The following is a 13021-nucleotide window of genomic DNA, read 5'->3' on the forward strand; positions in this document are numbered from 1 at the left end:
AGAGAGAAGCCATTGTGGCCCAGAGTATATAGGGATGAGCCCATGCGATGGGGAGTCCGGCCAAGAACCCACTCAGTCCTGCTCCATCCATTGACCTCAGATTTTTCTAGTCTACCCCTTGCCGGAAAATGAGTGATAAAAGCTTAGAGATTAAGACCGTCCACAGGGTGGCAGAGACTCGGGGGGATAGAGTCATTGGTTAACACAGGGGTGGGTGGTTCTGTTCTGGCAGGAGTGGGTAGGGGAACGGAGGGCAGTGAGAGAGAAAACAAGTTAGAGGGAGAAGGGAAGGCTGACTGCAAAGGGCGTTTGTTCATGTCCTTCAGAGAGTAAGAGCAGAGGGACTCTGTGCGGGGAGAGCCTCTGAGGTGCTGTTCTGTACAGTCTAATTTAGGGGGTTACAGTGCATAAAGAAATGTACACAAGTTAATAGCAGCTACGGTGCTACTCCTGAAATAAGTATCAAGTGTCTGTTTTATATATTCTTAATAATGAGGCCATGAGCGGCAGGTGGGCTGAGCAACAGGGATTGGAGAGAGAAAGGGACGCAGATGCAGACAGAGCTCTTCTCGCCTGAGGGAACCTTCCCATCTGCTGAGCGTTTTGTTCATTGCAGAGGCTGGTTGTGTTTTGGTAACGAAAGGCAGAAGCACTGAGGATGTTGACTCTGACGGAGGGCGGGGGGCCCGCGGGGTTGATGAATGTGAGTGTGGCTCGAGCGGCGGGGAGACCCCCGCCAGCCACCCGCCAGCACGTAGGATGAGCCAGGGGTGATGGGAGGGCGCTCGTGGCGGAGACACCTTGGGGGTGGGCTGCCCGGGGCCCACACAGGTGAGGGTCTGACAGAGCAAAAGGCAGCCTGTGCCTCGGACCCGCAGCCCTGTCCCCCATGGCCCCGCAGCTCCCCCTGCCCTGCCCCGTGCCCTCCTTTATTGAAACAGGCATTGTTTGCGACCTGCAGTCACCGTCCTGACTTTGCTCCCGACGTTTGCCTCCAGGCAGCTCCATCCACACCTTACCTGCGAGCCCCTCTCACTTGCCCAGTGTTGTCAGCGGCTTCCTACGGAGGCACTTGCTGAGGGGTGCTAGGGGAGGAAGGGGGAAACCCAGCACCTCTTAGCCAAGGGGATCGCCCAGTGTTTCGGTAAAAGGACCCAAGGCCACACCACTGAGTCCGGACCGACCTCTTTTTCTTCGGGCAGTTGGTGGTGAGATTCATGTGCCATGAGCACCGCAGGGAGGGCGCAGGCAGACGTGAGCCTGAACTTCTGGGAGGAGCCCTGCAAGCCAGGCCGAGAGCCCCGCGGTCTGACTGCTGTAACAGAAACCTTGAACCCGGGCCGACACGGGCCTGTTTGGCTTTTAAAACGCGGAAAGGGCTCTACCTTTACAGCTGTTTCCCGTCCCGCGCAAGTCAGAGGCCTGCCTTGCTCTGCGTCTCTCCCTCTCGCTGCCGGATCCTGCCCGCGACACCCCACATCGCAGGCCGGGCATCCTCCGGCCACGTCCCTTCCGCTGTTAAGCGCGTTGACATCAGCGGTGCCGCCTTCTAGGTCTCAGTGGCTGTGCCTTCCGCCCTTGGTCCAGGCTTCACGGAACGCTGGCCTCCCTGTCTTGCTGCAGGTTTTTCGCACTCGGCGTTCACGTTCGGTATCGAGAGCCACATAAGCCAGTCCAACATCAATGGGACTCTCGTGCCGCCGGCTGCCCTCATCTCCATCCTGCAGAAGGGCCTGCAGTATGTGGAGGCCGAGATCAGCATCAACGAGGTACGTGCACCCCCGGGGCGGGCCTAGGCCGCGCGCACGCTGCATCGTGCGCGCGCACACCCTGGATCGCGCGCGCGCTGGGAAGACGCGTCACCTTAGCACACGGTTCCCCGCCATCTCTCGCGGTCGGTTAGGGTTCCTTCTCTCTTTGCGGTAAATACTTTCTTCAGTGGGGGGTGGCGCTTCTGTTGTACCCAAGGAGCAATCTTCCGAGGCCCTTTAGGTGGTTGTGTCGTTTTCCATATCCATGCGCACATCGCCAGCTGTGGACTGACGTCACACTACGTTGCCAAATGGGAAAAACACGCAGCAGATCCGCAGCTGCTTTATACGCTCATCCCTGGGTATGCACCGGGGATTGGTTCCACGACCTGCCGCAGGTACCAAAACCCGTAGTGCTCGGGTCCCACAGTTGGCCCTCCTGTATCCGCAGATGCCACATCCGCGGATTCTACCAGCCGCGAATGGTAAACGTAGTAGTAAATGTGTTGGGAAAAAAAAAAAAATCCACGTATAGTGGACCTTGCCAGTTCAGACCTGTGTTGTTCAAGGGTCAGGGGTACTTCAGGACAGGTGTGGGCCTTGCACGTGCACAGAAGACGCCCTCCCCCCCTGGAATATTTTGAGCAGTTCAGTCGAAGAGGGATCCTGGGAAACATTTGCCTAGAATCTGTGGTTCGTGTGGACCCGACAGAGGGCACAGCCAGAGACCACGGAGGACAGATGAGGACTGTTGTGTTCGAGAGGATTCCAAGGGATGGTTTTGTTACCCGTTGAAGAGCTGCAGGGGAAGGGGGCAGTTGTATCCATAATTATAAATTTAAGTCACTCCAATTTGTTTGTGTCCCCTCCCTCTTTATAGATTGGGGCTCAGTGTTCCCTCCCTCTTTATAGATTGGGGCACGATGAGTCCTTGGGCCAACTTCATACCAATTTTTAAATGGGCTCTTTTGGTTGAAAACAGTGCCCGTCTCCCCTGTTCTATTTTGCTCTTGGGATCGTACTGTGAAGATGCCCAGGGCCTCCTGTGATGTCCGAGGCCTCCCTTGCATCTCGGTCTGAGCCCCTCTTACTTTCACCGCACTTCCCGCCGTCTCTCCTTCTTTCTGCCCTCGTTTCTCCCACCTCGGTCTGGCACGCTGCTCTGCCCCAACTTCCCGTCTCCTGTCACGGTCCATCCTGCACAGCTGACGCCGTCCACTGCCCACATGCCCCTCTTTACCACCAAGTGTCCCCTTCCCGGGTCACACCACCCTCGGGCCCAAGATCTTCCTGAACCCTTCAGTTTCCTCCATCCCCTCTCCTTCTGAACTGCTCTCACCCTTACAAGCCTGTCTTTTTTTTTTTTCTTTTCTTAACATCTTTATTGGAGTATAATTGCTTTACAATGGTGTGTTAGTTTCTGCTGTATAACAGAGCGAATCAGTTATACATATACATATGTCCTCATAATCTCTTCCCTCTTGCGTCTGCCTCACAAGCCTGTCTTATGCATAGCATTTAACTCCACTTTCTCTTCAGCTTTTAAAACTACGGAAGGAATGTATCTTGTGTTCTGTCACGTGTATTCCTCTGCTGTTTTCCAAAACCCCACATCCTTAAAAACACCTGAGTGTCTGCCTACCCTGCGCTCTTTCTTGCCTAACAACGGGCAGTCTCCTCTTTCCTTGTCTTACGTTGGGTGCCTGGGATCTTCCACCAGCAACTTGAGGCCCTGTCGCGTCTCTCTTTCCACAAAACAAACAAGTGTGGGGATAGGGTTACAGGACCCCAGAGGCCCCACCGGCTCTCAGATTGTGTGATGCTGAGTGAGATTGGATTTCCCTTCCCCCTGCCTCTGTGGCCCCCTGCCCCAGTTTCCACGTCTTTCATCCGCGGAGAGGCCCCCATACCTTCTCTCTCTTGGCAATTCAAAGTCCAGTGTGTCCAGAGGAGAACGAAAGGTCATCTCATTTGTCACTTAGGTTTCGGGTAGTTAAAAGTGAGACAGTGTGCTTTTAGAGCTTAAACTAGAAGGTTTTTTGTCACCCTGGGCAGTTACAGCCTTTTGCAAAATCATCATCCACTTGGGGCTTGAATATACGAAGAAGGAAGGTGACGTAGAAGCCGGCCGACCAGTTGGTCAGCACTGGCCCCTCCGTGGCTGGAACCCGGGCAGCTGTGAGGTGACTGGCTCCTTTTCCCATGTTCTCTGTTATTTTATGTTGTTTCCCTGATTTTCAAGTATTGTATAGTAACCTGTAGTCAGCTGGGGTGATGTTTCATTCACACGCTGTGTTGCTGAAACTTAGGTCCTTCAGTTCTTCCTGATTTATGAGAAAACAGGCTAAAACGTGTTTGCACGTCCCGTAGACACACTGAGAGGCTCTGAGTTTCGTGTGAGTGATATCTGGAGCGCTTTCTAAGGAAAGAACTCCCTCCTGTGTTACTAAGTGTGTATGGAAATGTTTTCATTATCTATGGAAGCCAGAGACTCCAGGGAAGTTCGGAAAACGGGAATTGTAACTAAACAATGCTGTTGTTAGAATATCGTGGCCGTGTTAGTCTGTGCCCTGATCCCAGGAAGTCATTTCAGATGGTAGCAGACGTGTGTGTGTTAGTGCATCAGACGGACAGATGCGTTAGGAATCATATCGTGAGCGGTGTGGGAATGTCTGATTTGGGCCTGCGGTCTCCGAAGAGACGCCTGTCCTATCAAAGGGGAGCGGTTCCACACCTGTCAGAGCGCCTGGGCGGGGTTTCCCACCCTCGGCACTCTTGACACTTGGGGGCCAGATCATTCCTTGCTCCGGGGCCATCCTGGGCCCTGGAGGGTGTGGAGTAGCGTCCCTGATCTCCATCCGCTAGACGCCAGGAGCACCTCCACAGTCGTGACAACCAGAAATGCCTCCAGACTTGACCACATGTCCCCCGGGGGGTAAAATCGCCCCCCTGTTGAGGACCAGCGCGTCAGGGTAGCCCTGTTGTCATGACAGGAAGTATCCGGATGCAGGTTGGTATTTACCGAGTGCTGGGTGCCCTCTGGCAGCAGCAGGCACACCGGGCCCTCCATGGACGCTCGCTCTTGCCGGCCCCTACCCGCCTGCGCGCTCTGGGATCCCTTGCCCTGGCTCAGGACGCCCGGTCCGGCCCCGCCTGCTCGGCGGCCCCGCGGCTCCCGGGATCCTGCGTGTCTGTCCCCGACGCGCACCCGTCTCGCTGGGAGCTGACATCTATGCCTGGGCTCTGTCCGCAGGACGGCACGGTGTTCGACGGCCGTCCGATAGAGTCGCTGTCCCTGATTGACGCGGTGATGCCCGACGTGGTGCAGACGCGGCAGCAGGCCTTCCGGGAGAAGCTGGCGCAGCAGCAGGCCAGCGTGGCGGCCACGGCGGCGGCGGCGGCGGCCCCGGCGGCCCCGACGGCCCCGGCGGCCGTTTCCCAGCAGAACCCACCAAAGAACGGCGAGGCCACAGTGAACGGGGAAGAGAACGGAGCGCATGCGATAAGTGAGTGTGGGGCTCCAGAGCTTCGCGCTCCGGCAGCTTCTCCCTCGTCTGAGTCTGGGCAAGTCCTGCAGACCCCTTCCAGGCCTGCCTGCTGGGCGGTGCGTATGCGGCAGCGTCTAGGGCTGGCTTGTTCTGTGGCCAGGAGGGCTTCGCGCTCTGTTCTCACTGAGATCCTTGGACGCAGCATTCTCTCAGCTTTAGGAGGTTGTGCTACTCTGAGGACTCATTTGTTCCACCTGTGATTACTGTCGGGCACAAAAAGGAGGCCCCCGCACCGTCCTCCGGCCTCGCGGACGAACTCTGACCTGACCCTCGGAGCTCACGGTCACTGACAGGGCACCCGGCACAGACAGCAAGTGCCGTCTTATTTGGTGGTTGCAGCAGGGTCCCTGTTAGGTAATGGCCCTGAAGCGTCCGGCAGACGAGTCGGAGAGCATGAACCTTTACCGCGGGAGCCTGCCGGCGCTTTGACACGCGGCGTATCAACTCGGAGACGGCTTCAGGGTCTAAGCTCCGAGTGTGTGCGCGCATTGCGCACGTGCGTGTGCGTGTGTGCATGCGCGTGAGTGTGTGCGTGCGTGTGTGTGCTTCCTCCTTTGAAAATCATTTCCCTCCGAGCAGCCATGCCGCCCCTGCGGGGGCGGCTCATCCCCCCGCCCCGGCACAGGCCGTCTCCCGCTAGAGTCGAGATGCAGCTGCAGCGCTGCGCAGGAAGCCGGGGCAGGCTGCAGCGCGGGTTATGTTACAGCAGGGTGGCTTGAAGCCCATCTGTCTAGCGTCCGATGAAAAGACCTCCCGCCGGCAGGCCCCATGATCACTGTTAACGAGGTCCAAGATGACGGGACAGGGAAAGAAGAAGAAAAAATAGGTGGCTTGTACCCACAGGTCATTTATGGGCTGCCCACTCCCGTGGGATACATCCCTCAAGGCGCCCAAAATAAAGAAAACAGGAAGGAGGTACGTGTCCTTGTCTTTAGGCTTCCGCCCCAGGCAGCGATCCTAATTGGTGAGCTCTGAGAAACCTCTGTATCCGCCGAGACAGAAATTTTGCAAACTTATAAATTGCACCGTGTATTTTAAATCTTAACCTCTAAGGGAGTGTGGCCACGTGGAGACCGTCGCATGCCTTAAGGAACGCCGGTGGCTGGCAGGTCTTTGTTTCAGGAGTCCCTAAGCGTTACTTTTCACCCGAGGGCTGGCCGGCACCCCATCCCACGTACACCGTCCGGTGGTTTCCGACTCTCACCTTGTTCCGGAAACTAGTCCCACCTGCTCTTTGCTCCCATCTTGCTACGAGGCAGGCTGTGGCCTGAATGGAGTCTCTGAAGTGATCGTTCGTTCTGATCTTCAAGAATCTTTTGTCTTGTGCCACAGAGGGGGAAAACGGCCACTACCCAGGGGGAGTCTCTTCCGGGTGGCACTTAGCATGCCCTGTCGCCCTTCCAGAGCCTGGACCCTGTGGGTTATATGGAGGGAGGACTGCTTGGGTTCAGAAACCTGGTGGTTCTGCTTGGCTTGAAAAGCATGGTACGCAGACGACTCCAGTCAGAAGATAGCACTTGAGTCCCAAGACTCTGAGGGGTTGAGGGTAGCAAGCTTCCAGCAGAATGATGGCCTGCCCCCGTGGTAGCTTCACAGGTAGGGCGCTTCACAGCTAAGCACCTCACAGGGTGCTTCCGGGTAAGACCCGTTGTCCCGTCAAGAGAAGGAACCTTCCGCCTGCTCAGGAGCCGGCTGGCTGTCATCTCTTCTGTCCAGTCTTCTTCCGGCTGTTGTTAGAAATTAGCCTCGCCCTAGTTATAGAGAGTAAATACCGGTTTTTATTCCTCTGTCAAATTTGGAGACTGTCAAGAAATGTCACGTATCTGCTAAATTACACAGAACCCACGATTTGGTTGTCATCGCCATGGGTGACAGCAAAGGGGGCTGCTTGTAAAACCCACGTGCCCTGAGGAGGTTTCCTTGGTATCCCTCAGGCCTGTGTCTTTCCCTGTTTCCCGTGACAGATAATCATTCGAAACCAATGGAAATAGACGGAGACGTGGAGATCCCACCCAGTAAAGCCACCGTCCTTCGGGGCCACGAGTCTGAGGTGTTCATCTGTGCCTGGAACCCTGTCAGTGACCTCCTGGCTTCCGGGTAAGGGTGTCCGGCTGGGGGTGCCCAGGGTCTGGGTGTCCGAGTCCTCCCTCACAGGACATGCGCTCCCCCTCCGTACCTTGTTGGTGGCATCTTCCCAGTGAGTGCAGACCAGGGCTTGGGGCGCCCCGAGTACCTCAGGCTGTGCAGAAGTGCCCGGTCCAGCCGTTTTCTCAGCGGGCTGGGGAGCAATGCACAGACATTTCAAATCACTAAGTGCAAAAAAAAGGTCGGGAAGAGAAAACCACTGTGAGTCGGCGATATCGAAAAGACGGAGGACCCCGGGCCGAGGATGCCCGACCTAGCCAGACAGCAAGTAGTGATGAGCATTGCTGGCCCTGGGACCGGAAGCTGAATGCTGTGTGTGTTCCTTGCACAGATCTGGAGATTCAACCGCAAGGATATGGAACCTCAACGAAAACAGCAACGGGGGCTCCACGCAGCTCGTGCTGAGGCACTGTATACGGGAGGGGGGGCATGACGTCCCCAGTAACAAAGACGTCACCTCGCTGGACTGGAACGTAAGCCTCCGCCCCCGCCCAGACACTTGAACGTCTGTAAACCACAGCGAGGGCCGCCGTGGTGCTGATGGAGCCGGGCAGACGCAGGAAGGGGGCAGTATCGTTGGGGCTGGCCCCCGGGGGCTGGCCCCCGTTTCTGAGCGCTCCTCCCGAGGCCCTCCGTGTTGGCGGGCCTCTAGCTGGGTGTTCCGTAGCCACACGTTGGCAGGATGGAGTCTGGGGGTTTTATCGGGGAACCCGTTCCGCTGGCGCTCTGTGAGGCGTCACGAAGGAAAGATGACTTTCCACCCTGACGCTTCAGCACCTGTGTTACGTGCATTTAACACGTGAGAGACGCAGAGCTCTCTGACTTCTTTTTTTTTTTTCTGATTGGAACATCTTTTGATTTTCTTGCCCTTTATCATGTTTATGCATATTCTGCATTTCACCACTCTTCCCCATTTGCACATATTTCTAAGAGCTCACCTAAGTCTCCAGGAGTCTCTCGATAACTTTTCGTACCGTATTTTTATGGACGTCGTCAGTGGTGAGGGGTTGCAATGCGTTTTCCTTGCCCCCTCGCCTCCTTGATGGTTGTATGCGGGGAGCCTGTTTGGTCTCACGTTTTCAGTGAAGGGCAGTGCGAGCTCAAGTAGGCCAGCGTGACTGGTGAGTCTCGTGACTGGGAACCTGCTGTTGACGTCAGGTGCTGCCGCCCAGGGATAATGCGAGGGGCCCTTTTCCACTGCTGCCCCTACTAAGCTGCTTCTGTCGCTCTGTGTTTCTCTCTGGCCTGCAGAGTGACGGCACACTGTTGGCTACAGGTTCCTATGATGGTTTTGCAAGAATATGGACGGAAGACGGTAAGTCCTGATGCCCTTGTGTTGGGGTCGGAGAGGAGGTGCTTGGCCTGTCGTCATCCGGGGGACAGACTGAGGCTCGGAAGTCACCCCGCTTGCTGTGTTTGTGTTTTACGTACCAGGTAACCTGGCCAGCACCTTAGGCCAACATAAAGGCCCCATCTTTGCCTTGAAATGGAACAAGAAGGGGAATTACATTTTGAGTGCTGGAGTAGACAAAGTGAGTGTTTGCTTAAGATACATTGCTGTCATCTGTAGGTGCCTGTTTATGTTTAATCTCAGATAACATCATGCTTTCTACGAATTCTGAGAATTCTGCCTCCCGTTAAGAAATCAGAGGGATCTGTTTTGTTTGCTTCTGTGGTTTTGGTCTTAGTGTTCATTTCTAGCACATCGTGTCTTCATGTACCGTAGACTGCTCTACAGACCTTCATCAAAGCTCTCCCCCGGCCCGTCACACCTTTTACCTTGAGGTTCATAGTTCACTGATAGAAAGAAGAAAATCCCCAAATTGCGTTTGTCCACTGCTTGAAGAAGCCCACTGGCGTGGGGTGTCCTCTGCATAAACGTACCCCACCCGCCCAGAGTGATTTTAGGAACACAAACGGTTTTCTCTCCCCAGGCTTCCGTTTTCCCAATCTGATGACTTGTTGCATCGCCCTGTAGACCGCAGGCTTCCCTGAGGGCAGGAGGAAGGTAGACACCCGTGCGAGGGGCGGGGCTCACTGGGATGATGTGGCCCTTTTCACAGAGGGGGAAATGGAGCCCCAGAGAACTTCACTAATTTGCCTCGGGACACATTGGTATAAAGTCTGATCGGAGACTCAGGCCCTGGACGCCAATAACAACTGCCCTGTAGCTTTCACACTCTGCCAGAGAATTCTTTGCATCTTCAGGTCCTCCCTGCCCCTGAGGCCGTTTTTTATAATCATTCTGGATTTTCTACCTGATTATCTTCTGTTTCTACCAGGCGATGAACTGGATGGTTAGTGGAAATGCACATTTGGAATTCTAGTAGCCTCTGAGTCAGACACTATCTACCATGATTAGTCAACCGTGGCAGGAATAATAGTTGCTTTCTGTAAAGTGATACGTTCTCGGGGAGGAAATGTAATTTAGGGATGTTGACTTTGACCTTCAGTGCGAGCTTAACCCAAAGTGGCTAAAATGTACTTCAGTTTCTTGAAAGCTTTTGTGTAAGGAATACTTTCTTTTGCCCAGTGTATATTTAACGTTAAAACATCAACAAGTTGTTACAATTATTGATGGTAGTAGGTGAAATTGTATCAGAATTGTGGAAGGGTTTATATGTTCTCTGCCTTGCCAGATTTGTGAGTGGCTCAATTAAGAAAAACAGTTATACTCCGTCAAACAAAAAATTGTTGGGAATTCCCTGGCAGTCCAGTGGTTAGGACTCCGCACTTTCGCTGCCAAGGGCCCGGGTTCAGTTCCCAGTTGGGGAACTAAGATCCTATTAAGCTCTGCGGCGCGGCCCCCCCAAAAAGCAAACTGTTAATTGGTCTAGAGCTGACCAAAAGTTTCAGAGATATTCATTGCTCTGAGTACTTCCTCTGAAAATTACTGCTGTCGATACGAAATAGAACTAGTTCTTCTTAAAGTAAAATCTTTATTAAACGTCATTGACAGGGAGGTGTAAAGGTTCCAATTCAGTTGAAAATTCCAGTTGATTAAGAACTAATTCCAGTGGTCTTCATCGAGCTGCCAGATGGCTTCTTCCCTAAGTGTCTCCCAACATTAGTACGTTCGTAAGCATTTGTGATTTACTTTGTTTTCCGGGGAGGAGATCTTTTTTTTTTTTTTTTTCTCCTTCTATATAGACCAATAAATCAGTGCCAGACCCCAGTGTAACCCAATTCTCTACTCTGTCTAGTGATCCCAATTCACGGAGTGAGTGACGGTCAGGGGAATTTTCAGAAATACCCATTTCTGCAGCTTTTCATTGGGAAAAGTGCCAAAAAGGTGTTTATCGTTACAGTTTTTTCAATAGTTTTTCATGTTTGGGGATAAGGGGGATTTCCCACCAAAACTGGTAGTTTTGCGAGTATCAGTTCCAGCTGCTGTGTCTGGTGGAGTAACCAGCGCACGTGGCCAACTTCATGAGTGTGACCCTCCGGATCGTTAAGTGTGTAAGAGACACCCTGGGTTCCAAAGACACGGGTGAAAAAGAGAATGCCAGATATCTTGTTGATACGAGTATATTGATCTTATGTTGAAACGATAATATTTTCGCCATGCTGGAGTGAAATGAATTTTGTTAAAATTAGTTTTACTGGTTTCTTTTTTAATTTTTTCGTGTGGTGACTGAACATTTTAAACTTCCTGTGTGACTTGCATGCTATTTATATAGTGTTGATTGGACAGTGCTGCTTTAGAAAAAAGAGGGGCTCACTGCATTTTCTTATATCGTAAATTTTTCTAGAGAAAACTTTGCAAGAAGAATAGTAACTAACTTTTTTTCTTTTTTTTTGCGGAGCACAGACAACAATAATTTGGGATGCCCACACAGGAGAGGCCAAACAGCAGTTTCCGTTTCATTCCGGTGAGTATTTTTTTTAAATTTCCCTTTTTATTCTTTGTCATTCAAAAATAATAATTCAGAGTCCTAGGAGGTGTCCCTTAAAGTAATGGTGAACGCTTAGAGGATGGCAGGCACGGAATATAGCTGGTAGGGAGGAAACCCTTCTCACAGGAAGCACTGCTCTTGAGGCCTCCAACATACAGATACCCTCGGTGCTCGCTCGCTCCAAAGTTTCATTGCAAAGCTGCAAACCCCAGCCGAACTGGTGTGGGCTCCCTTCTGCTGCTGCCCCAAGGGCGCTGTGTCAGGGGCGTCCCTAAGACCTCGCCCGGCGTCAGCAGTTCACCCAGGACGACTCCCAGGGCGTGCAGCTGAATTCATAGCGCAGATGTGTTACAGTAAAAGGATACAAAGCAATGTCAGCAGAGGGCAAAGGCACACGGGGCGAGATCCAGACCTTCCAAAGGTTGTCTCCTGACGGAGTCGCGTAGGACATGCTGGGTTCCCCCGAAAGCGAGCGGTGATCATGCGTGTGACAGGTCGTGTGAAGTCAGCAGAGCCTGGTGCCCAGCATTTCTGGTTCGTAGGCACCCTGTGCCCGCCTGCACCCGAATGCTTCACTCCCAGGAGGAGCGTGGGATTCAGTATAAACCACGTTGTTTGCACAGACGGTGGAGGCACAGAAGCCGTTCTTACCAGTTAGGCCATGGTGGGAAGTCCGAATTCCCAGACTCGGGCCAACGCCATCCTTGCCGCCAAGCCTTCCTACAGGGAGCGGCGTCAGGCCTGCAGTGGTCTTGCCTGCACGGATGTGTAGCTGCTGTTCTCGACCGCACACGTCTGTGTGTGTGTTGGGTCCTCACCAGGCCACGTGGGGCAGCCAGGGGTCTAGGGAGTCCAGGTTCCCAGATTCCCCCCTGATGCTTCATGTTCCGTGGGACTGAGTCCTGTTGTTAGATGTGGTCTCTTATCTGAGGACAGAGGTGGAAACTGATAAACTGTTGGGAGAAGCTGGCTTGAAGTCGACAGCAGGGCGTAGGTGCCGCTTCCCGTCACGGGAGGCGTCTGCTCCACTGAGAGGGAATCGCTGTGTGTACAGGGTGAACATCTTGCTGTGTCAGGTGGCCCGGGACAGTGTTTAGGAGGGGAGCAGAGGGGCTTTCCTGCTGGGTATTCCTGGGTGCCTGGTGACGGTCTGAACCAGAGGACTGGCCCTGAGGACTCCCCAGGACGGTGCATTTCCTCCGTGCCCAGGGAGGGCTCCACGCGGGGGACGTGGTCCTGCAGGGAGCAGACTAAGAGGAAAGGTCCCGACCAGGCCTTGACACGACTGGGACACACGCGTGGACGCCAGCCTCTGTGACTCCATGCGGCACTCCGTTCCCTCCTGACGGAGGCAGACCTGGGAGGTGCCGGCTTGCACCCCGCTACCCCGGAGAGGCAGCCCACCTCTTCCACGGCTGTCCTTGGGACCACACCGGAGACACCTGCTGGGGCTGCCAGTGAATTTTCTTGTTGCTTTAATCTGATACCGTTGATGATGTGGAAGTTGGTGGACGTTTTATAGAATATATTTCCCCACGAGGAAATGGGCAGGGCTCCAAGAGCAGGCAGCCTGGCGTCCCGACCTGTGTCTGTGTCTGTGTGTGTGTGTGTGTGTGTCTGTGTCTGTGTGTCTGTGTCTGTGTGTGTGTGTCTGTGTCTGTGGGTGTGGGTGTGTGTGCCT

At 53.9% G+C, this 13021-nt stretch overlaps 1 protein-coding gene across 10 annotated transcripts in view; it reads left to right on the forward strand.

Moving 5' to 3' along the window:
* Positions 1-13021, forward strand: part of TBL1X (transducin beta like 1 X-linked) — a 227338-nt gene that overhangs the window by 198798 nt on the left and 15519 nt on the right. For 6 of the 10 annotated variants that reach the window (XR_003430506.1, XM_027095550.1, XM_027095546.1 and 3 more), the window contains 7 exons: positions 1624-1769; positions 5005-5257; positions 7264-7396; positions 7776-7917; positions 8696-8759; positions 8879-8976; positions 11256-11316. Coding sequence is in view for 9 of the 10 variants with exons in the window: in XM_027095550.1 (XP_026951351.1) it covers positions 1624-1769; positions 5005-5257; positions 7264-7396; positions 7776-7917; positions 8696-8759; positions 8879-8976; positions 11256-11316 (897 nt within the window). In the remaining variant the exon portion in view is untranslated. Of the gene's footprint in view, positions 1-1623; positions 1770-2015; positions 4762-5004; positions 5258-7263; positions 7397-7775; positions 7918-8695; positions 8760-8878; positions 8977-11255; positions 11317-13021 lie in introns of those variants that run through there. The other 4 variants (XM_027095553.1, XM_027095554.1, XM_027095555.1 and 1 more) reach the window with 4 other exon arrangements.

Source organism: Aethalodelphis obliquidens, unplaced genomic scaffold, assembly GCF_003676395.1.
Source record: "Aethalodelphis obliquidens isolate GAN/ISIS:26980383/991018 unplaced genomic scaffold, ASM367639v1 scaffold91, whole genome shotgun sequence".
Lineage (NCBI taxonomy): Eukaryota > Metazoa > Chordata > Mammalia > Artiodactyla > Delphinidae > Aethalodelphis > Aethalodelphis obliquidens.